The sequence below is a fragment of the Opisthocomus hoazin genome, chromosome 1 (assembly GCF_030867145.1).
Source record: "Opisthocomus hoazin isolate bOpiHoa1 chromosome 1, bOpiHoa1.hap1, whole genome shotgun sequence".
Taxonomy (NCBI): domain Eukaryota; kingdom Metazoa; phylum Chordata; class Aves; order Opisthocomiformes; family Opisthocomidae; genus Opisthocomus; species Opisthocomus hoazin.
In genome coordinates, this window is record NC_134414.1 from 70,464,386 (window position 1) to 70,491,628 (window position 27,243).

General features: G+C 46.5%; 1 protein-coding gene across 3 annotated transcripts in view; it reads left to right on the forward strand.

Moving 5' to 3' along the window:
* ARHGEF7 (Rho guanine nucleotide exchange factor 7) overlaps positions 1 to 27,243 on the forward strand; it is a 127,169-nt gene that overhangs the window by 10,461 nt on the left and 89,465 nt on the right. For 2 of the 3 annotated variants that reach the window (XM_075424856.1, XM_075424862.1), the window contains exon 2: positions 6,987 to 7,073. In XM_075424856.1, the coding sequence (XP_075280971.1) occupies positions 6,987 to 7,073 (87 nt within the window). Of the gene's footprint in view, positions 1 to 6,758; positions 6,907 to 6,986; positions 7,074 to 27,243 lie in introns of those variants that run through there. The other variant, XM_075424872.1, reaches the window with a different exon arrangement.

Here is a 27,243-nt window from a genome sequence, read left to right on the forward strand (position 1 = left end):
GTGCAATTTGTGAGGGTGGGACGGAGGATGGAGCAGTAAACCTGAACGCCCCAAGGGATGGGCCCTGCTGGGCACGGGCACGGGTGCAGGAGCTGGAGCAGTCATCAGGTAACGCAGCTGTTGGGGAGCAGTGGGGAGGGAAGGAACCCGCAGGAGTTGCTGGACAGTGAATCACCTGCAGCTTCACCGCCAGGGTTAGTCATGGACGTCATCTATCTGGATTTTTGTAAAGCCTTTGACATGGTCCCCCACAACATCCTTCTCTCTAAATTGGAGAGCCATGGATTTGATGGGTGGACTGTTCGGTGGATAAGGAATTGGTTGGATGGTCGCAGCCAAAGGGTAGTGGTCAACGGCTCAATGTCCGGATGGAGACCAGTGACGAGTGGAGTCCCTCAGGGGTCCGTACTGGGACCGGTGCTGTTCAATATATTTATCAATGACATGGACAGTGACATCGAGTGTACCCTCAGCAAGTTTGCAGATGACACCAAGCTGAGTGGTACGGTTGAGACACCAGAAGGACGGGATGCCATCCAGAGGGACCTGGACAAGCTGGAGAGGTGGGCCTGTGTGAACCTCATGAGGTTCAACAAGGCCAAGTGCAAGGTCCTACACCTGGGTCAGGGTAATCCCTGGTATCAATACAGGCCGGGGGATGAAAGGATCGAGAGCAGCCCTGCTGAGAGGGACCTGGGGGTACTGATAGACAAAAGGCTGGACATGAGCCGGCAATGTGCGCTGGCAGCCCAGAGGGCCAACTGTGTCCTGGGCTGCATCAAGAGAAGCGTGGCCAGCAGGTTGAGAGAGGTGATTCTGCCCCTCTACTCTGCTCTGGTGAGACCTTACCTGGAGCTACTGTGTTCAGCTCTGGAGCCCTTGGCACAAGAAGGACATGGAACTGTTGGAGCGGGTCCAAAGGAGGGCTACAGAAATGATCCGAGAGCTGGAGCACCTCTCCTATGAGGACAGGCTGAGAGAGCTGGGCTTGTTCAGCCTGGAGAAGAGAAGGCTGTGGGGAGACCTGATTGCAGCCCTTCAGTACTTAAAGGGAGCCTATAGGAAAGATGGGGACAATCTTTTTAGCAGAGACAGCGGTGACAGGACGAGGGGTAATGGTTTTAAACTAAAACAGGGTAGGTTTAGGCTAGATATAAGGAAGAAATTCTTTACAATGAGGGTTGTGAAACACTGGAACGGGTTACCCAGAGAGGTAGTGGAGGCCCCATCCCTGGAAACATTCAAGACCAGGTTGGACAGGGCTCTGAGCAACCTGATCTAGTTAGTGGTGTCCCTGCTCGCTGCAGGGGGGTTGGACTTGATGACCTCTAGGGGTCCCTTCCGACCCAAAACTTTCTATGATTCTATGATTCTATGATTCTAGGCCTGGCTTCCTCGTGGTGTTTTTAAATCTCATTTTTATCCTTGAACACAAACCCTGGTGACAAACCCCAGCCTGCTGCACTTGTGCAGGAGGTGTTTGCCTCTGTGCCGTCGTGCTCCATCGGAAGATCAGTTGCCCTCGATGGTGTGCCTTAGCCACTGAAAGGGGCTGGACACAAAACACAGGTGCTGTGGGGCCGAATGCGATCACCAGGACCCTTTCATTAGCTGTGCTGCATTGTTTGTGTATCGTGTTTTTACTGATTATATTGCAGTAACACTCTGTGAGTACAAGGTGTTCTGAAGCCTGGAGAGAAAACTCTTTCCTGTTGCAAGGCGGGTATGATGTAAATGGCTCCAGGCAGGGTGAACAGAGTGTGGGAAAAATGATCGGGCGCGTTGTGACAGAGGACAGCACCCTCCTCTACCCTGTCCCTGCAACACCTCTCTTCGGGACTGCGTTCTTTTGCGGTGCTCGTCGCAGCGCAGGGCTGCCTCTTCACGGGGTTTCCCCCCCTAGTATCCCCACTCAAGGGGGGAGTCTTTGGGCGTCAGGCTCTGGCAGCCGTGCCCCTGAACAGGACATGCCTACTGGTTCGCAGTTACCTGTTATGTTCTCTACGAGTTTCTACTTTCTAGTAACTGAGATGGTCTTCTCGCATAGTAAACCATGTTGTACGTATTATATGTCGTGCCAGATAAATGATTGATTGTTTTTTAACTTCTGTGTAGTGACTGTGCTGTAATTCAGTCGCTTGCTATCGCCCTCCTGGTAGATTCCAGTTTATATTTAAAAACCTCATACACTGCTCTTCCTTTGACCCATTTTGTCAGCTTGCTCAGCAGATAAATGCAAGTAAACAGGTAGTTTCCCATAGATACAGCCCAAGATGTCTCCTACTTTTTGTTAATTTCACACGTTTACTCATTGCACTCAAAGGACTGTTTTTTTGTTTTGTGTTTTTTTTTTTTTTCTTTTGAACTCATTATTTTACACATTCCTTGCTTATTTTCTTCATATACTTTCCCTGGCCAAATGAACTACTGGTAGCCTTTTTCATTTTTTCTAAGACTACCCTTATCATACATTTTCTTATACTGCCTGTCTCTGCTTTGCCCTTTTTTATGCATTTGTTGTTGTTGATTAAAATCATAGATTTAAACCGATCAAAACGGATGTAACATTTAGCGAGGTACCATCTATTTGTATCTCATGTTGTTCTCTGTCTTTTCTGGGTGGTGGAAAATGTGCTCCACTCCTTGATAGCTGCAGTGCATCACATAGGTGTCCTCATTGAACTAGCAGTGATTTCCATAAATACTCCCTGAGAGATTAAATCTTAATCAGAACCCGTCCCTGAACCACGAAGAAGCGGTTTCAACTGTTGCTGCTGTGTATTACCTTCCACTTGTCTCTTTGGATTCCACCGTGGAGGCCCAGTCCCTAATTAATAATCTGTCAGGTCCCTCTGGAATCCTTGTCTTTTCTAATTACTATTAACCTTTTTTATTTGTATTACTAGAGCACATACAGGGTTCCAGTTGGACACTGAGGCCTCTTTGTGCTAGGAGTTGTACAGACATGTAAGAAGACGACAGCCCCTGTTAATGAACTAACGGTGTTGGTCTATAAAAGCAAGAGGATGAAGCAAATACTGGAGAGGCTAATATGCAATCTCTTTATTTCGTTTGCTTTATGTACGTGCAATCTACATTTTATTAAGCTAAGTAATTTTGGAGTATGACCCTACTTTAATTTTATTTTGTTTATCCTTGCTCTCTGAATGTATTTGCCATCTCTCGGGCAGACTGGGACTTACCTGCCTGTGGTCTGCTTGCATGCATGTCCTCCTACATTTTGAATAGTCTGTGAGGCTGTAAGTGTGATCTACGAGAGAGAGGTCACGCTCCTGAGCTTCCCATGACTGTATGTAAAGGGTGTCATATACCATAAGCGTGACTTCGACATGGGCTTGGCCCACAGAATCACACATGAAGATTCTGTCAGGGGAGCTGAGTTTGCTACTGGGGTCCCTCGCTGTGCTTCTCAGCCATCTGCAGGAGAAGCTTGCCAGAATCGCATTAAGATTTCCCAGGTAAATAACTTTACGGGTTTGCTTCTTTTTATGGGATCATTAACACTTTAAATTTCTAGCAGGATACAAATGCTAAAATATTTTTAGATTCATTACGCATATGCTTCTGTCTCCTGTTGGATAAAAATGCTGCTGTAGCTACAGAGCTGAGAAAACCTAGCCTGCTTCTCACATTGCCCATGAAGTCTTTTCCCGTGTTTTGTGAGAGAAGAAATGGCATTTCTGAAGATTTACTGTAACTTGGTTTATTCTTATGAGGGAAGATGATTTTTAACTGGAAACATGCATTAGAGTGGTGGTAGAGCTGCGGTCTCCGAGACGTGTGTTTGGCCCGTGCTCTGAACTTCTAGACTTGAAAGAGGACGATTTGCAGGGTTCGGGTTTTCTTTGCTTGTTGTTTCTTTAATTGGAAGTTTTTGCCCTCCTCTAATCAAATGTCCTCCTTTACTCCTTTTTTTGGCCTGTTTCCAGGTATTGTGCAGTGTTTTACGAGTTATGTGCAGTCTCTTATGAGGTAGTATTACATGTATCTGGGTTTCTTAAAATTACTGATTTCTGTGCTTAACATGTAGAGGACTTGGGGAATAAGGAGTGTTAAAGCGATGCACTTGGTTATGTTATGAGCGAAGATGTTTGTTTCTTTTAAGAGAAATCTAGATTTACTGTGATTTCTTGTTAGAGGTTATTCTTGTTTAGGGAACGGAAGTAACTTTAAAGTTTCTCAGAATGAAAAGACGCCTTTATGAAGTAGAAGCAACCAAGAAAACTGCGGGTGCAAAAGAGAGATGAGGAAGTCTGACCTATAAAGGGAGATCAAAACCAGATGTTATGCAAATAATTTAAGCAAAAAGTTATAAACTGCAACTATACCGTTATTGTGTAGGTATTAGGAATAGGGAGAAGGGAGCATACTAGAAGCATCAGCTTCCATGGGAATACTAATGAGATTCTCAGGAACCCCTTCTAACAATGGATGTTGGCGTGATTGACTAAGCTTGAGATTTCTTACTAGAATGAAGACGTAAATTAATCAGAGCAATCAAAAAGTATAACAAGCAATAAATGTGAAAGCAGCAAAAACAGTGCAAGAAGGATGAAGCACTTGACATTTCCAAGAGGGTTCTCTCACTACTTGTGTCCTTTCTGAATTTACTGAGATCATCTGTCAGGCTGTTGTAGCCACGTAGGACTTCTTTGGTGTTCCCTTTACGCTTTTGTGTAGTAAAAGGGTTATTCTTAACCCACAGTGGTTTATCATGGTAACAAACAATTTGAGGAGTTGGGGGTGGGGTGGGTGTGTGTGTTTGCTCAAGGAGAGGAAAATTCATAGAATCATAGAATGGTTTGGGTTGGAAGGGACCTTAAAGATCATCTGGTTCCAACCCCCCTGCCATGAGCAGGGACATCTTCCACCAGACCAGGTTGCTCAGAGCTCCATCCAACCTGGCCTTGAACACTGCCAGGGAGGGGGCAGCCATAGCTTCTCTAGGCAACCTGTGCCAGTGTTTCACCACCCTCATGGTGAAGAATTTCTTCCCAATATCTAATCTAAATCTGCCCTGTCTTAGTTGAGAGCCGTTCCCGCTTGTCCTATCACTACACACCCTTGTGAAAAGTCCCTCTCCAGCCTTCCTGTAGGCCCCTTCAGGTACTGGAAGGCTGCTATAAGGTCACCCCGGAGCCTTCTCTTCTCCAGGCTGAACAGCCCGAACTCCCTCAGCCTTTCCTCATAAGAGAGGTGCTCCAGCCATCGGATCATCTTTGTGGCCCTCCTCTGGGTCTGCTCCAGCGCATCCATGTCCTTCTTATGTTGAGGGCTCCAGAGCTGTACGCAGTACTCCAGGTGGGGTCTCATGAGAGCGGAGTAAAGGGGCAGAATCACCTCCCTCAACCTGCTGGCCTTCGATTCATGTTGCTACTAAATTCCTTGTATTATGAAATAGTGGCTTTCATTTAAAACTCCTCTGAATTTTGTGTTTAGAAAGTGATAGTGACATGTATTTTAAATTTCTTTGTACCGGGTTCACCCTGTCAGGCTGTTGTATTTATTAATTTTTGTGGTATCACAGGGTCAGTGACATCTCCGATACCACGTAAACGCACGGGAAGGCACTCCCTTGCTTTCAGCTCGATGCAATGCTTGGAGTGAGCCTTACGTGAAGTTCCCAGTGCAATGGAGGCGGATTACACTTGGTGACTCTCTGTAGCCTTGAGTGTAACGTGTCGTCAAACGACACGACGCCATGCGTTGCCACGTTAGCTTCCGGCGACTCGCGGTGCGCTTCTGTGCTTGGCGTTCCCCTTCAGACAGACCGAGGGTCCAGGGCTGCAGGTCTGTCTGCCTCCAGGCTTGGGCGACGCTTTGTTTGATAAACTACTGCATAGAAATCATAGAATCGCAGAATTTTAGGGGTTGGAGGGGACCTCTGGGGATCATCTAGTCCAACCCTCCTGCCGAAGCACGGTCACCTACAGCAGGCTGCAGAGGACCTTGTCCAGGCGGGTCTTGAATATCTCCAGAGAAGGAGACTCCACAACCTCCCTGGGCAGCCTGTTCCAGTGCTCCGTCACCCTCAGAGTGAAGAAGTTCTTCCTCAGTGAGCTGACTGTGAAATGATGCTCATGCGGGCCCAGAATCTGAGTTCAGCCACGGCGAGCTGAGCCACGGGCCCTGCGGCCAGTGGGGTTGGGGTTGCTGCTCCATGGCAGGGCTGTGCTTTGCTTCCCGGGCGGGGGCCGCGCAGAAGGCCGCCTGGGCAGGGCTGCCTTGCTGAAGAGCTCTTTTCCCTGAAGCTCGGTCAAGGTTTTCCTCTTCGTGAAGTTGCTTCTCTTCTGCGGTAGGAAGAGGCCGTGGCTGTTTGATAAACCACAGGTAAACAGAGCTCGTTGACACCGGACCCTGGGGTCGGTAGATCATGAACCCTGAGTACTGATAACTCTCCACGGGGGTCTTCGGGGCCTTTCCGACGTATTTCCCCCCTTAGGGAGCTGATGCCTCAGGGTGAACGGGGGTCAGAACCCCGGGGGCAGGGCCGGCCCCGTGGGCGCTCTGCCCGGCGCTGCTTCCTGCGGCCCCGGCCCCGCAGCCCAAACCCTTCACGGCACCGGGGGGATGGGGGGGTTGGGTGGTAATATTTAAGAAAAATTAAAAAATACTGCGGGGTTCGCCGCTTTCCCTCCGCCATCCGGGCCTGCGGGCGGGGCAGGGGAGGGCCGAGCGGCACCTCCCTCCCCTCCCCTCCCCTCCCCTCCCCTCCCTTCCCCTCCCCTGCCCTGGCGGGGCCGCGCCTGGCCGGGCCGCCGCTCCCCGCCGTGCTGCCCGCCGCCCCCTGCCCTCGCACGCCATTTCCTGCGCTCCGTGTTTACTTCCCGGTTCAACCCCTCGGCTGGGAGCGATCGGCGCCGCCGCCTGCGGAGGGAGCGGGAGGTGAGGGGAGGGGAGCGGGGCGCGGCGCGGTGCGGTGCGGTGCGGTCCCGGCGCTGAGCCGTCCGCCTCTTCTCTTGCAGGTGTACCCGGAGCCGCGGACGGAGGGCGAGTGCCTGAGCAACATCCGCGAGTTCCTGCGGGGCTGCGGTGCCTCCCTCCGCCTGGAGGTGAGTCGGGGCGGGAGGGGGCTCGGTCCCCGGGGTCGGGGGGGTGCTCGGGGTTCCCTTCCCTCCCTGCTCCCTTTGTGCCCGGGGAGGCGGGGGCGGCCGGTGGCGGGCGGCTGACAAGATGGTGGCGGCCGCCCCTCCCTCGGCTGCGGGCGCGGGGGGCAGTAGGGGGGAAAGGCCGCTGCCCGCCTGGTGCCGCCTCCGCCGCCTCGCCCGTGCCCGGTGGGTCCGGGCGGCGGCGGCGGCTGCGCCCCGGCCGGGCCTCCATGGCCGCGGGGTGGGCGTGGGGTGGGCGTGTGAGGGCCTGGCTGCTCCTGGCGGGGGGTGCGCCCCGTTCCTCTCAGCCTGGACCGGGGAGGTGCTGCCCGGGGGCCGGGGGTTTGTTCCACCTCGGTGCCAGTGGAACCGCTGCTTTCCCCTGCAAGTGGATCCGCGGTGACAGAGGTGTGAATCGTATCCGATTTGTTTCGTGGAATCGCTGCTGAAGCGCCGGGGTTGGCTTAGAGAAATGAAGCTGGTAACAGCCACGTGGAACCCTAATTAAAGAAAATGGTCGGTGCCGTTTCTTCTCCTTAAAATTCGCGTTACGTAAAAGCCCAGCAAACTGCCATCTTTTCTGAGCACGCGTTCGCAGGGCTGCAAATTAGGCAGCCCTATATTGCCGGTATATTTAGCTATAGCAAGTACATGCTGCTGTCGAGTGCACTTGGTGCGTGTGCGTGGGAAGGAACCGATGCGATTAAAAACCGGTTTCAGCTCCTCTGCGTTGGAAAGTGAGAGGTATCGTAATTTCGGTTCTCGGAGGTGTTTTTTGGGTGGAAGAAATGGTTTCCAGTGCTTTGGAACTTAAATTAGTGAAGCGTTGCCTTAGTTCTCAGGTTCTTGTAGTACCTCTGGTCCTGCCTGTGATTTTGCCAGGCAGTAACAGAATATCATTAAAAAGGCTCTGATTGCTTTCCTGAGGCCTCTGAACAGTGAAGTATCGTTAGGGAATTAATGATACTTACAGGACTTGCGTTTAATCTTAGGTTCCGTCATGGGGAAAGATGGAAATGGAGACAGTTTTTAGTGCTGTTCTTTGTGAAACAACACCTTGCATTCTTACCTGCCTTTCTCTGCCCCACCCCCAGATAAATAGAGAATCTTCTGGGACTCCTTGGGAGATAAAACCAAATTAAGTTCTAAAATATTCAGAAGCCAGGTTCTGGGCTGAACTTTGCATTATTTCAAGCATTCTGTTTTGCCTGAAAGCAGCTGGCTCTCCATTTGTCTTTTCTAGGGCTGCATGAAGATTTTCATGTTTTAAACATGCATGAGAGCTGATTGAAAATTCAAGTAGTAGACATGCATGAGCTAGAGAGAGTTGGCGAGGCAGACGCTTCAAGTCTTAATTCAGAAATAAATTGAGTGTTGCAAATGTCAAAGCAAAAAGGGGAAAAAAGAAACACCATTAATATCTCCCTTCCCCCTTACTCACTTCCTACAGCAGGTCTGTCACGAAGTTTGAGTTTTTTTCAATTGTGACGGGCTGGGTATAGCCACAGCATTGCAGTTTGGTCTCTCTTTTGTAGTTGCAGAAAGCTTTTGTCAGCTTATTTCCTCAGAGGAACAAGAAAGTGATGAAAAATGGTTAAAAGAAAAGATAATTTTGGTCTTACTCTCGGATTCTGAATATCTTTGGGCATAGTCAAATTGTTAACCTGGCCTCAGGGGCTTCTCAGCAAGATTGCCGGAAACTCCTTTCTTACGTGGAGGTAACTGGCTGCAGTAGCTTCCAGCTCAGCGTGTTGGAACAGGAATTACTCCCAAGCTACCAGAAGAGTTGAGAGGCTGGCAGGAAGGAGCACAAATGCTTGGGCTTATAGATCCTCTTGTGCATGTGTTTATGGCTTTGTACATTGGCCGTTCCCTGTTGTTTTCTCATTAATTTTTCCAACCCCCTAGCTGTGGCCAAAGGTGAGAGGAATGGCAACTGGGATCCAAGCAGTGAGTAGCTGGCAGCGGCCTCTCAGCCATCCGCTGATCCTGGGCTCTTCCTCCTGTCTCCTTCAACAGGGTGTGAGTCAGCCCTCGTGGATCTCTGCCTTCCTCACTGTGGGAACTGGGGAGATGCCATAGCTGCTCCGTGCAGTGTCTGTGTAATGCGTCCTTAGCTGCGATCAGGTTTAGAGATTGCACGGAGTGAAGGGGGTGAGGAGTGTCTCTGGAAGCGGTGAAGGGGACGTTTTCAGAGAGGGCAGATTAGCTAATCAAGAGTTAATGGTGAGTATCAATATTTGACAAAGTGTTGGATGTGTATGTGATACCTTAAATAGTAGAGATGTTTGGATAATACAGGTATCAGAGGAAGCTCTAGGGTTGTGTGGGGAGATGTGACCTTGTTCTCTGCTTTAATGTGATGGTTTTCCTAACAAGTATTCCACAACGTGGAGTTTTGCGTGGCCATACAAGGGGTACGCTTGAGCCTGGCGTGGAGTCTGGGTTACGCGTAGTTGGATCAAGAGTCAGATCTCTGTGTGTAATTTTGTGAGTGTACTGTAAAAACAAGGTACTGGTTTGGTAAGTCTAGATTCGGCATTGCACAAGAACTTTTTGCTTCCAGATCTGAACTTGTCTTGGAAGTAGTATAATTGTGTTTTTACGAAACTGTGCGAGAGCTGCTTGCCTGCTCTGGAGCTCTGTACAGTTCCAGCTTTGGAGACTTTGTTATGGCATGTTTGAGAACTTGATAAACTGCTGTGGTTAACGGAAAGTTGCACAGCAGTAGATGGCTTCTTTGGGATGCTTTCCTCTGTGCCATCCTTTTGTTAGAGGACATGATGACTGTTGTTTTCCTAACCTAAAAATATGAAAATTTGTTGGTTTGGCAGTGTTCTGGTGTCTGTAAGTAGTCCTTGTTACCTTTTTCCTCTTAGTTCCCGGTAAGTTTGGGCTGTTAGAGAGGTGATAGGATATTCAGAGAGGGTATTTCAAATTCTAATGAGAAGGATTGCCGTTCCTCAAAGGAAATGAGTGGTGCCCTTCCCACACCCCATAGTATTTTTTGATGTTTAAGTGTTCCAGAGCAAAAAGAGTACTTAATATGGAGCTTGCAGCAGTCATTTGTGAGATGAAGTCTGCGTTGGTAAAGCAAGCAAGCTTCAAGAAATAACCAGAATAATATTGTGCAAGTACTGGGTTTTTTAAACTGTTTTTTTAATAATGGCTTTTTGTATGCAGATACAAAGAGTTGAGACCTATTAATGAAAAAATGCTCCTAAGACCTCAACCAGGGATTGAATTTGCAATTCCATATTGTTTTTCCCTTCTGGAAACTCTTAGTGTTTGTTTAGAATAATTGTAGTGTCAAGTAGTTTATTTTACTTTGAAGCTTCACTGCCTATGATGAATGCCTGTGTAGACAGAAGGAACTGTAGAATAGCTGCCTACATTGTCAGTTCACAGCTTGCTGTGCGCTTTTTCCTTAGGCAGAAGATACTAGCTATATACTGCTCTTGCTGGTTTTGCTTTTAAAGGCTGTTTTCCCCCAACAGTTTTATCTTTGGGTGGGAAGACAATTCACTGTACTCCATTCTGAGAAGAATGAGCTGCTTTTCAAAACAGGGTCCTAGACAGTTGTACATGATGTGACTCTGTTCTAGAAGAATACGGTTGGGTATGTATAGTTGAGATGGAACTCACCGCAGATATACAGTGCACTCTTCCACGGAAGTCTGGCAAAAGAGACAAAAATGAAAAGGTGATGGTCACAGAGCATTTGTTCCTATCTGAGCCCAAATAAGTTTTGCCAGAATGATTATCTCGTACATGTGTCGTGTTACTCCAGTTTTGTTCTCATTCAAAGGAGTTTCAGCTTCCTCAAAATAATGCAGTCTTTCCTCATTCTTTGACCAGGGCTTCTTGACAGCTTGCAGGGCCAAGAAGAGGCCCTGGAGAAATCGCTGTATAGTTCAACAGCAGAGAAGTTTGTTTGGGGAGTAGTTGAATGCAGAATAATCAGCAAAAATAGGTTAGTAGAAGACCATGTCAGTGCCTGTTGTTTAAAGGGCAGAACACTGGATACATCCTATGAAGAATACCAAGCTCTACGTGGTCAAATTTCATGAGTAGTGTCTTGCAGCATTTTTCTGCTGGCTGTCATCAAAGAAAAGATTAATGTCTCCTTATCTGCATGTATCTAATGTTAACAGGTTGCTAGAGCTCAAAAATATTTTGTGTTTCTGACTTTTATACTGATGGGAAAGATGGCAACTGGCTAATGGAAAAAAAGAGACAGGCCATGGATCCGAGAACCTTTTCCATACCTGCCAGGAGACCTGCTTACCTGTGGGATTCAGGATGGTGATTTTATTACAGAGGATTTTATTTCTACAGTACACTAACCAAAGAAGAAATAAAGCAAACCTGGCAGTTTCATGCAGTCTAAGAAGATCCCTTGTTTGTTTTGTTAAATAAGGAGTTGCCCTTAAGGTTCAGAATGCTGCATGCGAATTTGGGATATTATATCTTGAGAGCAATGAGTTCTATCAAAATACACGAACGTCTGTAAATGTCTGTAATACAGTTCTAGCCTTGGGGAGAAGTTTGTAATGGATGTCAGTGTCATTCTGTTAGACCAGCTAATCTTCTGGGAGCAAGCTTGCATGTCTGTCTTCTTCCCTCACGCCCACCCCAACCATAGCGGTTCGTCTGTTAGGTGACGCTCCTTTTCTCTGAGCCTTGCATACTTCTTTAGATCATTATGGCTACAGTCCTACTACCACTGTGGTCTTGGAAAGGTATTCTGCAAGTTGGCTGTGAAAGACCTGTTCGTATAAGAAAGGTGTAGAGCTAAGCTGCTAGCACAGATGAACTTAGCTGAAATCTGTTATTGAATTAGGAATGACTAGGATTCTAGTACTGAAGAGCTTTAGGCCAGTCTTGTGGTGATGATACAGAAATTCAGTCACCCACCTGCTCCTTTCAGCCCTTGTTTGGGCTATCGTTTTTGTTTTGTCAAGAACGATATTTTCTTTAGGTTTGCTCTTGGTTTTATTCCAACAGAATGTCTTTCTAGCCCGGAAGGTGTATGGCCAAATGCCTTTGTGATTTGGTCATAAACATTTTCCAGAACTTTGATGGTCGATTTTTCAAAAGTGAAAAATTGTACAAGGAAGTTATACCTCTCTTATTAAAGATATGTCTCTGTATCCCCCCCCACGCTGATTTCTATCCTTTTTCTCATGCGTTAGTATGACAAGTCTGAAAATCAGTGTTTCATGCAGTTCTTTCTCGGGTCTTTTCTTTTTAGTCTGTTTTGCCCATCACTTATGATAGAGAAGTACAGCCTGACTTCCACGATTGGAAGGCCGTGTTAGCATGTTATGGAACCTTTCTGAGACAGGAAGATGCTGTTACTTGACCATTTACATTATTTTTATAGAATGGCTTCTTTTTATGGTGCGAAGCATGCCTGTGGTGCACGTGGGAGTAGTCTAGGACTGCGATCAGGTTTCATATGTTTACCAATTTTTGTATTCCTGATGCGGAACAACCTTTGAATACTACCTTAACGGTGTCTTACAAATAGAATGGTGGAAAAAGTTTTTTTTTTTTTTTTTTTTAAGGCCATACCAGTTCCTCATCTCATATACCATTCAAGTATGGTGTCATGGTAGCTGAGGAGGTGACAAAGAGAGGCAGGAACATAAGGTGTTGGACAGGGAGAAATGGTAGTGTGAGAAGATTACAGTTTTATCCTATAAAACATGAATGTGCATGGTAGCATTTCAGATCCTTACACAGTTTCCTGCTAGCTTAAACCTTCCTTCTCTTCCCACGAGAATTTTTTTTTGTGGTCCTGCCAAGCTTGTTGCATCACCGGTAGTGTGATATTGCGCTGTCTCTGCTTGACTGAAGTGACTCCAGTGGCTTTCATTAAATAGGAAGAATGCTTCTCCTTATTAGGGTATGTATGCAGAAGCACCTGATACTGAATAAGTTTAAAAGACCTAAAAAAAAAAAGCAAATAACAGAAGTGGGTTACAGGTGTGTGCCTTTGTAAGGAGTACTGTAACAATTGTGGTTGGGGAATGTGCTAGTGGTGGGGTTTTTTTGACTACTTAAGCACTATATTCAATATTTCCCAAGGAAAAAAATAATGCAGAAATTTTTAATTGGACCATAAATATTTTGATTCCTGCCAATTCTTTTGTATTGCACTCTAGTGTGATACTTTGAACACGAAAAGATACGTAGGTATGCATGTACAGTCTGTCTGGTGCGGTGAATCGGCAACAGGCACAGATCTGTTTCTTTGCTGCATGGACCGTACGTGAGGGTGAGTCTGGTGTGTCAGAATTCATCCACAATGTTTCAGCCATGTCTCGAGGTCAGTACGTACAAGACGAGTCGCAGTGACACACTGCACTTTGCTGTGAGTGTTGTCTAGCGTAGATCTGTTCAGAGTAGTTCTGCGAACGAGTTGCTCTGTGGTTTGGGAGAGGCTTCAGTGTAACTGCTTCATTTGTGGCGTTTGTTTGGATCTTAAGAATAAAATAAACCTTAGTCTGGCAATTAAAATGTATTGCACTATTAATCTAGAATGCACAGAAGACTTCAGCATTGCACTCTTATGCTGAAATACAGAAAACTGTTCCCACAAAAGGGTTTCGGTGTTTCTTTGATAGAAGAGGAGCTGATCGTGTGAGGCAAAGCATGGAAACTAGGAAAACTGGGAGAAAAGGGCAAGTAGAGAGGTTTGGAGTGGAGGAGGGTTTGTGGCAGAGCTTCCGAATTCCTGAGGGGGAAAAAGGGGAGAAGAGGCTGCTTACTGACTTAACACTCTTCCCCTGACTTACCAGGGGAGTTCTTGCTCTCTAATTTCTTCAGCCCTCTCCTGCCCTCCAGCTGTTTGGTGTGAAGTGCAGTGAGGAAGGGCTCATCTGCTGGCCGCCTGAGGCGTGAGAGCTGCCGGAGGAGGGACTGCTGATCAGCCCTGGGCAAGGAGCAGGCTGTGCAGGGGTGGTGGGGGTGCCTGGTGTGAAGACAGCTCCTGGGAGGAGAGCAGGTGAACTGCTCCATCCTTCCATGCAAGCGAGAGGGGAATGGAAATGGCATCGGGGCAGCGTTGCACCTGCTGTGAGGTAAGTGCCCAGCCGTGGAGTGTGTCTGTCGCAGGAGGCAGGTCTGTGTGGGGGCCTGCCTGCCTGCCTTTCCGTCACAGGGCATGGCTGTGGTCTTGTTAGTTGCTGTTGTGGTTTTCACAGATGACTCATGAAGTTGAACTTCAGAAGTCTCGGACTCCATCCCCACACACACATTTCTCTTGAATAGTTTTGAAGGCTTGTAAGAGGTTTTTTTAGCTGGCAAACATGCTGAAAATAGAAATACAGGTATGAAGCTTGCACTCTGTAACTACACCTGTGTATACTGAACACAGTTACCTTGTTGTTAGGTGTCAGCTGCCTTTCCCAAGCCTGTGTGTGACAGGGAGAACAGAAGATGTACCTCCATACAGAGTGTGCTACAAGTGGTGGTGTTCCGTGTGAAGAAAACTCGAATACCTGCAGACCTAGTGATGTAGCTTTGTATGTTTTTAAGGTGTGTTTCCCGCAGTAGTAGGGTCCTCATAGCTGAAGTGCATCCTGCAGCATGTGAGATGGCAGTGCTTGGTCTCTGCGGAATCTTGGGAAGCTTTTTCCGCTCGTGACAACAGCTGACTACGTTGTGTCCCTTTGGGAAGGGGAGAACTCCAGCAGAACGGTTGCTTTGAGGATTACCCGAGATGAGGACTACGCAGAAGAGAGTCCAGCTCCACAAAACAGGCTGCCGCTTTGTTTCCTCTGATCTCGGCAGGATCTTTGATTTTTACTTGGGACTCGAGTCAACATGTATCAGTTAGGTGGAAATGATGCAATATCCAATCTCGGCCTCCTGTGACTGGCTCCGATTGCTTCCAGCTTTGCAGCCGTCCTGACTTCAGCCTGCACGGAGATGTCCTGGCGTGCGTGGGCCGGGAGGTGTGCGTGCTGCCGTGGCGTTCTGCCGTGGCGAGGGGGTTTCGCAGGCTCGATTTTGCAAGATTTGCGTTGATGAGAGGAGGAGTGCCTTGCTCGCTTCCTCTAATTGAAAGGAAAAGGCGTATTAGAACATGGTGGCTTCTCCTTTTCCTTAAGGGGAGTTAGGCTTCTCTGAGTGCGTCGTAGCTGAGCGTCGGGTTAGCTCTGGCTCCCGCACGTTTCAGCCTGAGCCCTTCATTCCGCTGCAGCTGAGGTGTTTTGTGGGATGCCGGGCTGGTCCTGTCGGTGTTGCCGAGAGCTGGGGTCTGCCTGTGTGCCGAACGCCGCGGTGTTTTGACACTCGCTGGCTTTCTCCAGGTGCCTGCATTTTTCGGGAGGTGCTGACACATTCTCGGCGGCAGAGGAGACCGCGGCGCTGCGGACCTCGGGCTCTCGGCGAACGCGAGCGGCCTCCGGCTGCCTGCCTCTGCGAGGGAGCCCGCGGGGGCCGGCTGGGTGGGTGGCTGCGGGGGGAGGCTCGGCGGGGCGGCTCGGCGGCCTTTCGGTGGGCGGCAGCCCCTCCCCACGGCCGGCCTGCGCCGGGAGGGAGAGGGAGGGAGGGAGCGCGGGCTTCCCGCCAGCGCCATCTTGTGGGCCGAGCGCTGGCGGCTCGCCGGGGAGCGGGGTGACCCCCGGGGTCGGCCTGGCTGCGGGGCCCCGGGGGGGAGCGGGCAGGCGGGCGCGGCCCTGCCCTTAGGGGCTCGCCGGGGAGCGGGGTGACCCCCGGGGTCGACCTGGCTGCGGGGCCCCGGGGGGAAGCGGGCAGGCCGGCGCGGCCCTGCCCTTAGGGGCTCGCCGGGGAGCGGGGTGACCCCCGGGGTCGGCCTGGCTGCGGGGCCCCGGGGGGGAGCGGGCAGGCCGGCGCGGCTCTGCCCTTTGGGGCCCTAGGGGAGCGGGGTATTCTCCGGCCCTGCCTGAAGGGCTGGGGGCGAGGACTCGGCAGGTGGAATTCTGCTTCATGCTTCTCCCCCCCCGAAACATCAGCCGAAGTCAAAAAACCATTTGCAGTTTCTTTGACCATTGTGTACTTTGCACAGCGTGGAGTGTGGCTCTGTTTCACCATTCAGTTGGCTGTGCTTCTTTGAATGGAGTGTTTAGAAACTATCAAGTAGCAGTTGCTTTTGAGTCCAATTTAGGAACAAAACATGAAAGACTGAGCCAAGCCCCTGCTCCAGTGCAAATCCTCAGTGCGAGTTGCCTCGCCAGCCCTGCGCAAGGTAGAGTGCAGTAGTGCAGCTGCCTCAGGCGGTGAAATAATAAAGGAAAAAGTACAGGAGGAGGGAGAACTCAACAACAAATATGTGCTGTTCCTAGCTGGTGTGCTTCCTGTTTGTGAAGGACACCTTCACAGATCCTCTCCTGCTAGAGCTGAGTGATTTTCCTTATATTCTTAATTTTTTTTTTCTCCCTCTGCCCCACGCTGTCTTGATTTCTACCCCCTGCCCTGACTTGGTTTCCTCAAGGAGGAGGGCATTAGAGTGGTTGTCAGAGAGAGGACTAGTGGTGGTTAGTGGTGGTGACATGCTTAATAGCTTTTTACAGATATATACTAGTTAAATATTTCGTGAAATTCCTGCCTGATGAAGTCTTCTCTCTGTGATGTCCACTCTTGCTTCACAAGAACCCCTAGGCTGTTTTGTGGGATGATTTTAGGGAATTATGACGTGGAGGTGCTAGCAAAAGCAGTAGCTCTTGTCCTCTTAGGCTTGTACTGCTAAAAACCAAACAATAGTCCTAGCTTTAATTAAATTATCCCCCCCCCCCCATCTCTCCAAAGCAGAGATTTAACTGGTTTGATGCCTTCATGTAGATTGCTCTGCAGGTGAACGGCAAGGATGTGTTTGAGGGATACTTCTCTTTTAATGGCATTTTTAGGGTGACTTAAGTGTGCTGAGATTTGTCTAAATAGGACTCTGGTCTCTGTGCTGAAAGCACTGATGCTTTTTTTTTTCTTGGTCAGGTTTCTGTCTGAAAAATTTTAATAACAGGGTTTCTGGGTGTGCCAGGGCAGGGTTTGAGTGTTGGTTACAATGGCTTTTTCCCTCTCACACCTGCCTGGCAGTGACTGAGCATGGCGGAGCGGGACTTCCAGAGATGCTGACCAGCTTCGTGCATGGCTGTGTGCTAGGCAGCTTCCTCTGAAGCCAGGAAAATTAAATTGAATTGAAATAGCACAAAAGTATGTAGTGGTGGGATTATTGGTGGTCCAGTGTAACCTTATCTGCTGGTGAATTTACCTGTAACAAAGGAAGCTGATTTAACTGGTTGCTGCTGCCAGAAGAGCAGGTCTGCTCGCTGCCTTTGCTTTCCCCTGCTCTCCCTGCTGTGACCATTTCATCTTGTTCTGGTTCTCACATGTGCCACCTGGCTGAGTAAATCCATAAAAATCCAACCTTCCCCTCCCTTTCACCCCCAGAAAACCCCATCAAAACAACCCAAACCAACAAGAGAAAATTGTGCTTCCCCCAAGCACGCTGCTGGTGAGATGGTGAGCCAGGTTGACCGAGTGCAGGGTCTGAGGGCCAAGCTTGGTGCAAGGGAGGCATGAGGGACACCTGTTAAGAGCGGTACCATGTATTTCAGCAGATGGCTGGATGGAGTTTGAAATCTTGCTCTAATTTTGAAACAAAATAGATTATTTTTGAGAACCCTGTTGACGGGCAGTTGCTCAAGAATCTGTCTGTGTAATGGGCAGGGGGTTTGGTTTGCTTGGTTGGGGCGCGGGAGGGAGTGTTAGGCTGTGGCAGCACCCTGGTTTAGATTAGTGTGAGCTGCAATGGAAACACCCCTAGCCAGGCATCCACCAATTCCGTATTTGACTTTCCTTACAACTCTGGCAACAAGCATGTGCTGCTGGAGTATTATTTTTACTTCATCTAGATGAGTTTATGCTGTTCCATGTTTATTCCTAAAGAAATATGAGCAGAAACATCCTTTACTTTATTTTTAGATGAACTGCCAGATTCCCAGTTAACTCTTCATTGCTTCCCTGCCAGTCTCTGGTGGGTTAGATTTTTTTCCTTCCAGTGCAGCTGGCCACCTGAAGTGGATCAGAGTGGATCAGTTGAGTGACTGTGGCACAGAGGACACAGCGGAGAAGGGAGGGGACCGGGACCTCCTCTTTTGGCAGCAGCAACCCAATTTAAAACAAATAGACCTTTACTTACTTTTCATCTGGATCAGTCTATTCTTCAAATGTTTTGAGTTCTTTCAGTTAGTGCAAAGCCAAGAAACTGGGAGAGGGGGTGAAATGTATCCCCCCCACACACTTAATTAATGAATAAAAATGAGGTTTAAGAAAAAGACAGTTCCTAATTCTAAAATCTTTCATCAGAAAGTGCCCAGAAGCAATTAGTTTTCAATCAGCAGACACAAACACTTCTGTTACATTAACTGGTTTTCCATGCAGAACGTGGTGAAACACTTTTTTTTTCTTGCATGTTCTGTACAGGTATTAGCTACATAGAGTGCCTTCAATATGTACATTTTAACTGATTACGATGTTTTGTCTAAAAGCAGCTGCAGTGCAGAAATCGTGACATAGTTTGTCATTTTCTGTCACTTGATGAAATTCTTTGTTCTCAGGTATGTTAAAGCATGTAAGGGTATGGAGATAGGGTGATCTCCCACTTCTTCTTCCTGAAGATTGATGCCCAGTGTTTAGGAAAGTGCGTGAACTACAAATCTGGAACAGGATGTTTATCTGTAGAAATCTAATCATTATTCAGATAGGCCATTTGAATCAATCCACCCTGCAGGCTTGTGAGCATCATAAAGTAAATTACAAGAAAATGCATTTTCACACCCTTTGCCTTCGGCTAATTGTTCACCCTGGTGTCACGTGAACATTTTGCAAAAGATAAACTTAATGCGTAAATACAGCTAAAGTATTTTCCGTACTTGGCACTGAAACTGAAAGAGCAATTTTTCATTGTTAAGATACAAAGTTGTCGTAATTAGTTGACTTTGATATTGTAAACTGCTGAGAGTTACATTGACCACATCTAGGTATTATTTATGGCCTTAGTTAATTAGTTGGCTTAGAGGGCTCTGCAGTTTCAAAGATGCCTGTCAGCTTGTTGATTTTTTGCCTGCCTATATTTGCTTATTAAGATGGCTTATCTCTTGTTTTTTGGTTAAGATTGCTTGCTGGAAGTATCTCACTTTCAAATGTCAGTATATCATTCAGAATTAAGTGAATGATTGTAATTTTATTTGTAGCTGTTGTCAGCAAATGGGGAAGAATATGTAGATGTGCCTTTAGAGAAGTCCAAAAATCTCAGATCTCAGGGAAGTACTCTTTGAGACAGAAATGAGAGAATATTGTGCCTTAAAATGATGCGGTCTGTTTTTCTTAATTGACACGCTCAAGAGTGTGTAATTTGGGCTTTTTTTGCACAGATGTAAATAAGTCAGATTTTCTATTAATTTAGCTCAAAAGTACGTGAGTAGTTTCTTCTTCTGTATTGTAAAAGCATTTCAGAACCAGAACAACCATAGACTGACACTTGTGCACCACACTTTCCGTTTTTATTGTGAATGCTACCAAGGCTTTGACCAAAGCAAAATCATTATGCCAAAACCAAAAAAGCTTTATTGGGCCCCCTCTGTATGTGCATTGTGATAATTGCTCTGTTTTTTGTAGGAACCTTGCCTGGTTTCTGCTGGAAGGCTGTTCAGTGCTCTTCCTGTGTTCGTTGGATGGTCTCAGACTTTTCTTGGGTACGACTGAAGTCGTAGTGTGGAGGCAGAATTACTGGCTTCTGCATGGACCTTTCCACAATAGTGTCAGATATTTATGAACTTTTTTTGGTTTGGTTTTAAGGCTGTCGCGAAGTGGTGTTGTCCCTATTTCACCGTGTTTGAGCTGCAGGCTAACATGTCTGTAGTTTGACACAGCTCTTGTGGACCTCAGTTGCAGCTGTGAGTGCTACACATGCCGCAGAGCGGGCTGGATCCAGGTTGTGGTCCTAGGGTAGCTGAAACCCACTGCACCAGCGACTTGTGCTATTGCTTGCATATTCCTTGCCCTTCCTTCTTCTAGCATGGGTGCTTGGCAGACTCCCAGGTGAGGGGGTGCAGGGAAATGGCTGGTAGAAGCAACCCTACTCACCTGCTCTCTTTCCCAGTGAACTGGCTCACTGTGGCTGTCAGGAGGGAGCTGGGGCTGGCGTGAAGTGGGGGGTAGTTTCAGTGCTGCCTCAAATTCAGTTGAACTCTCCTTTAACACAAAGCCTTGGCTTCTGAGCAGCTGAAGAGACAAGCAATGGATCAACTCAGATGAAATGAGATTACTTTTTCTGTAGTGCTGTAGCAATGTTGTGGCAGATAGAGGGAATTAATTTCTCTGCTGTAGCTGTCAGCTGGCTTTGCCATGCCGCGCACCGTTTACTGGCGCCTTACCGTGCCTTCTGATTTCTGCACTAAATGACATGGGCATCTAAAGGAGTAGGTTTTGTGAGCTGCTGTCTCAGTGGCAGTACTAGTTTAGCACTGCCCATCACTGCACCAGCTGCATTGTTTTGCAAACGCAATTCATTTTGGAACTAAATTGCAAACTGGCATTCATTTTTCTGAAGTTGCTTTGAATCCGGGTAAGTGAAATGACTTGCTTGAGTAACTTACAGAATGTGGGGTGGTGGGGTAGGAGGATATCCTGAATGAGAGAGATTTGAAGCCTGGGGAAATGCCCTTACAGGCAGCAAATCCTTTTTTAAGGCTTCCCGATTGATCTTTTGGACCACCCTTGTCCTATGTACTGAATGGGGACAGAGATCTTGAGGGAAAGGGTAATAGTTGACTGTTGTACAATGAATATGCAGATCATTAGGTGATCCTAGGTTTTTAAAAAAAGGAGGGGGGGGGAAAGCTCGCTGTGGCAGTGTGCTGATGTGTGGGAGCAGAACTGCTGTCTCTCCTGCTCAGCATCTGCACCTGAGCTGCCAGCGTATCTGCTAGTCATGGTGAGCTTGTGTTTCTTCTTTGTGCCGAGCTGGGAACAGGTGGGCACATCCTCAACTGCTGTATTTTCTAAGTATTTGTTGATAGCAGAGGGATGACATGACTTAGCTTCTATACCAAGCTCTCGATGACGGCTTCTGTTTCTCCTCTCCCATTCTTCCTTTCTTGTTGGCTTTGTTTTCTCACTTGGATTTTGAGTCCTGATCTTCCTTTCTGCACCTTCTCATGAGTGATTTGCCTTGCTGTTTTCCTCTCTCCCATTATTCCTAGCCTAGCATCAGCTGTCTAGCCCTGATTCCTGCGGTCTCTGAGACAAGTCAGTGCCATCTCTGCTCAGAGAGAAATGTGTTTTTTCTGTCTGTTCTGCAGCTCTGGGTGCTGGTCAGGCATCTGAAGCAGCAGAGAACTACCCCAGAAAAAAATGGATTGCCCTATTCTTTAGCTGACTCAGTTTGTTACAGTGGACAGGGTGATAGGCTCAAAAACTGTTGAGAAAGGGAGGGTGCAACTTTATAGCTGAAAGCATGATTAAGGAGGAGTGGGATTTCCAGAGGCTGCAGTTCTCTGTAACACTATCTTTTCCTTCCCTTTGCTTCCTTTCGGCTCTGTCTCCTGAACTGCAGGTAAAGTTACTTATGGAGGCTTCCTTTTATAGTCAACAACAGAAGCCTCTCCAAAGGATGACCTATGGTGGATGGGATGCAGGTCCCTCTGGGGACACAAAAGGGGACAGCGTGGACGTGGACATCTGAAAAACAGTTTCCTAAGATTAGGTGAAAGTTAGTCTTGGCAATGTCATTCTTCCACCCCCAGCTCCTCAGTTGTGGACCTAGCTTTTGTTTCACAGTGTTTTAATTGGGCAGTTGCTTTCTCTTGGGAGGCTCCTTCTTTTGGCGTTAGTGTCCAGACTGTGTCGAGACCTCCGGAAAGTGTTCTGGCAGGTGGAGTCCTCTGTGAATCTCTGAGACTCTCAGTCTGTCCTAAGCATGCGTACAGACTAGTTTGAAGAAGCAGTGAAAAAAGCAAAGCCAAAGGGTCTTAAGCTGGGGAAAACTGAGGTGATGATTTTTTTTCCTCCTAGGGGAAAATTTCTGGTACATGTTGGAGAGACATTTTGGTAGAGAGGGTAAAGAGCCTTTAAAAATTCTGCTCCAAAGCAAAGGGTGCTGCATTTTTTCCAAGGTTTGGATTTCCCAAAGTTGAATTCTGGCAAACATTGTTTTCTCTGTGTCATTTCTGGTAGTGACAGGGCAGGGAAGTTCTGTACAAAATAGTGATAATGATAAAGTAAAGCATGAGGCACATGCACTACATGAAAAATACTAGTCCAAATGTTTGAAGCTTAGGAAAGCTTAAGAGAAAATAAAAGATCTGATAATGGAAAGTGTTACTGTTGACAGGGCTACCTGGTCCTGCAGACTGCTAATCTGCAGTAAAGCCTGTCAGACATCTCCTAGTGTCTCTTGAAGATACTTGAACTGTTGGGGTGATCTTGTACTGCAGTGCACAGCCCTGCTTTGCTTCCCTACCGAATGTCCTGAAGCTGGATTGGATTCCACCTAATTGCTGCCTGTAATTGCTCTGAAGTGTGAGTCTGTTCTTGGTAGTAGTAAAGGCAGGTCTCATCAAGGAGTGTCCTCACTGCCTACTGAATACTAATAGGTTCACTAGATAAACTACCCAAGTGAAAGAATTGTGTTTTCACAGCAGTGTCTGCCCTCAGGTAACTGTGGCGATGCTTGAAGTGAGGTGCTGCATTGAGCTTTGTTTGAAATAATCCTGATTTTTAATATTAAGACAATTTTTTTTCTCTTTATATGTTTCTTTCACTTCTGTAGAATATGGAGGCTTGGTAGTCCTGAAGAGGAGGCCTCAGGTGCCCTTCCAGTGAGTTAATGAAGGATGTGAAATTCCCCTCACAACATGAAACTCTCTACTCCTTTGTTTTTCTGCCTTTTTAAAACAGTCTCTTTAAGGGAATTTATGCAAGCAGACTCAGCCTGCTTTTGGAGGCAGTGAGCTGTGGCTTGTTTGACACCCAGAGAACTTCTTGCTTACGCAGCTTGCAGAGGGCGCAGCTGCTCACCTGCTTTCTTGACTTGACAGAGATTTGGACAGCATACCTTGGCCAATAGTTGGGATGGCAGGATGCACTGGGAAGGAGACAGTCTTGTTTTGAAAGCTACAATGGCTTTGCATAGAACTGTACGGGTTCAATTGTTCGGAAGGTACTGGGATCATGGAGTTTGGGGTGGTGAGTTGCCATGAAACAGAACTCACATTCCTTTGGTGTGATCCAGATGCTACATCATGGCTGTATTTGAAGCATGTTGTATTAACTCCATTTTAAAAGATGGTGTGAAGTTAGAGATTATGGTGTGAATGTCTGTCTGGAAGGAACTGCTTTTGTAGCTGTGAAAAGGTATTGTGGAAGCTGCTGCTGCATGTGTTCAGAACAGTCTTAATAGCTGGATTTATTGTCTGGGTACTCTTAAGCTAATTATGTTGCAGGACACTGCAGATGAGTGTGTACTGTACCTGTATTGCTTTATCAGGTGTGTGGTATTGGGCAACATGCCAATCTGTACAAAACAAGGCAGGCCATTCTAGAAGCCTTGCAAAAGCTTCTGTAAACAAAATTGGCTTGGCAGACTGATTGTACGAAATAAGCAGTTTTAGTCTGTTCTTAAACTAGAATTGCTTTTCAATAGTTATTTTATGGGTCAGATTTGTCTAAAAACTGTATGTTTGCTTTCAGAGCGATTGTTGTTACTTCTCAGAGGTTAAAAAGTGTATTCTCTTGGAGTTGTTTGCTAGGAGCTGTGATCTCTTGGAAAACTCCAATATTGTCCTAACTTATTGTTTGTTAGTTTTGCATTATGTTTCTTGCAATGTATCTGAAAGGGTTTCTTGCCTGTGGAAGAGCATAAATTTTTTTTTTTTTTCTGGAACACCAGTCACCTTCCTGATGTTGTCTTCCATAAAGATAAAACAGTTGCGGCACCTGCTTTATGAGAGGACATTGCTGGGGATTTTTAAGCAATTCCACTTTGTTGGAACCACATCTTTATTTTCTAAATGCTTCTGGAGCATCCTACTTGAAAGACTTGCTTAGCTTTTCAGCTTGCTTCTGGAATGGCACGATTTACTCCAATTCCTGTTAATTATTTCATTTCTTCTTGCTTGCAGCATCTGGTATCAATTGTTTGTCATAAGAGGGGAAACAGCAGGACTTTGGAAAGCAGTCTGAATTTGCAAATGCTTGTTGATTGGGAAAGAGGAGAATATACTTTCCAGGAGAGATTTGGATTAGCCAAGTATAAGATACAGTACAGAAAATCAGCATTATCATCACTGTTGCAGATACAGAGAACAAACATGGTATTGCACATGGATGTTCTTGTACTTCTGAACAGGTGTCAGTAGCTTTTTAGCTATTGTATTTGCTAAGAACAAAGTCTGGCTGTAATTGCTTTCAGTGTCATGGTGCTCTGTGTTGTTGCAGCCCTAATCTGGATTTAAAACTGCCAGAGTTGACCCCTGCTCCAAGAGCAGTCTTGCAGTGCACAAACAGCTCTCAGTGACAGCTTGGTGGCTTCAGAGCACTTTCACTGTTTCCCATTGACATGCAAGGGCAAAGCCTTTGCTTTTATTTGATTGGTTTAAGACACTGTCTGCACTGGTTTTTTTAGATGCATGGTAGAGCGTGGTACCTGGTAACCTCTTATCTTCAGGTCATAGGCTGTATTTTTGGCTGTGGTTGGACATGTTTGAAAGCTCTTGCCTCTTTTGCAGCTAGGTTCGGTATAGGTAGCTGTTCTGTGCCTTTCCTTTAAGAAGCGAGGGAAATCAGAGATCACCACCTCAGGCATTGTTTGATGTGACGCGGGTTTTTTGCCATGTGCAGGGCACCTTGATGGGTTTGGTTTTTTGTGTGTATTGAACTCCTCTGAGGCTGGATCTATATGATCACTGCCCTAGTTACTGCTTCTAATGCATGATGTCTTACTTTTCTATTTCTTTCATTCAGCTGGGAGCTTTATGCTGCATTGGCGTTTTCTATGTTAATGTAGCAGTATATTTTGCAGACTTCATCTCTTGTAGAAGTTACGTACCTAGTGCAGTATGACTCTGGTAATAACAAGATACCTACTCTGATCTCACAGCTAAAAGGTGTTAAGACTGGTGTCAATCACGTCGGTAACCTCAGCAGAAGTTTCACATGGTTATTTTTTAGGGGGTGTTAATGGAGATCACAATCTGAAAAGGGTTTATATGTGCTCTGACTTTGACTTGTTCTGAGACTCGCACTAAATTGCCGAAGTGTTATAGCCATTTGTGCCTTTACAGTAATGTCTGTGATGAATTGTGTTTCTGAGGATGCTGTAGCTCCCTGTGCCCTGGTTGGTATCATTTCTGCTTAAAGTGTTATCTAAATGACAGTTTTGGTTTTAACCTGTAGGGGTTTGAAGCCCCATGCTTAACTCCCATGCTTAACTTGGCATCCTTAACTTCTGTGTGTCTGAGACAATCATGAGCCTCCCACAGAAGTCCCGTTATTATCATCAGCTGTCTCAACTCCACAGTATAACCTGTGAAGATGAGTCAGTATAATAATCCATAACTTGTTCTGCTAGACCGAGGCTGATTTTTGTGGGATTTAATAGCAAAGATTAAGTGGGGGAACACCCCACCCCCCAGTGTTAATATACCACATGAAATTTTTATGACAAAATATTACTGCTGTTTTGTGCCGTAACTTTAACATACTGGTATAGTGATATATGGAGCTGTTTCTTCTTTGCTTATCTCCTTGCTAGATGATCTTTAATGTCCCTTCCAACCCTTGCCATTCTATGATTTAAACCTAGACATAATTACTAGCTGATTTTGAAGTGGTGCAAAGTTCACGTCAGTGTTTAAGTGGTGCGTTTAGTGATACTGGCACTACTGTGTGTGCATCTCTTCGTGGTGGTTTATTGCACATCTGCTGTAGCTGTGGGCTGCCCTTGTGAAGGGAAATACCGATAGTCCACAGTCTTAGACACAGTCCTGCCACTTCCCTGGTGTCAGATCTACAGGCTGTGCAGTTGCAGAGTGAGTTGTTTTGGTGGGCTGATCTTACGGAAAACTAAGGCTGAATAGGTTTTTGTAGCTGAACTGATTCATCCCTTGATTACCCTGTGGCCAGATCCCACACTGGGGAGGCACTGAGCCAGCACTGCCACTTTAGGTAACAGGGTGCAGATGCACTGACCTAGGTAAAATGTTTTATCACATTTCTGGCAGGTAATTTCTGTCATGATAATATTTCTGCATCTTCCAATATGACTATGGCTTATCTCAGCTTTTAAATCACAGAATCACAGAATGGTAGGGGTTGAAAGGGACCTCTGTGGGTCATCTAGTCCAACCCTCAAATCCTTTATTAGTTGTAAAATGAAGTCTGATGCATGGTTTTGAGAATTTGGGGAATAAAGGATAATTATTGTTGCTCAAGCAGTGTTTTGCCAAGGGGTTTTCTGTAGTGACTAAGTTAGCATAACAAACTTTTTTTGCCTAACATGGCTTTGGAGGTTAAAAACGTAGGAATAGTTTTAATGTCTTTAATGACCTAAGGATGAGTACGCAAGTTCAGATCAAAGGTCCGTTTACCTTGTTATGCTGTGAGATAAGGGTCTGTAATAAATGCCTGGGAGAAAAGGTGTAAAAAAACCAGTGAAAACAGTGTGATACCTGCTGTTAGAGCTTCCCAGCTTCTGAGAGTCCATAGCTGAGGAGCTCCTTGAGGAGTCAGGGATGGTCTCTGTATGACTCTGTATTTAACAGCTCAATAGACCTTGTTTATGGCTGCTTTTTTTTTAATAGATTTCCAAAGCTATTTTGAGATTTTTACCTTCAGAGCATCCTGTGGCAATAAGTTCTAGGGTTAAATAATTCATTTTATAAAAACTTATTTTTGTTTTTTCAGCTGCTGCAGCTGGTGACAGTGACTTTGTTCTTAAGTTATGGATCTTCTCCAAGCTATGTGTAACTTCACACGGCACTAGTATACTTTGCTGCCTCCCATATTGTCTTTCCAGGATGAACACTTTTATTTACTCTTTCCTTGTATGAAAACCATTGCATTAATTTAGTTGATTTAAACAGCATACACCTCTGTACTCTTT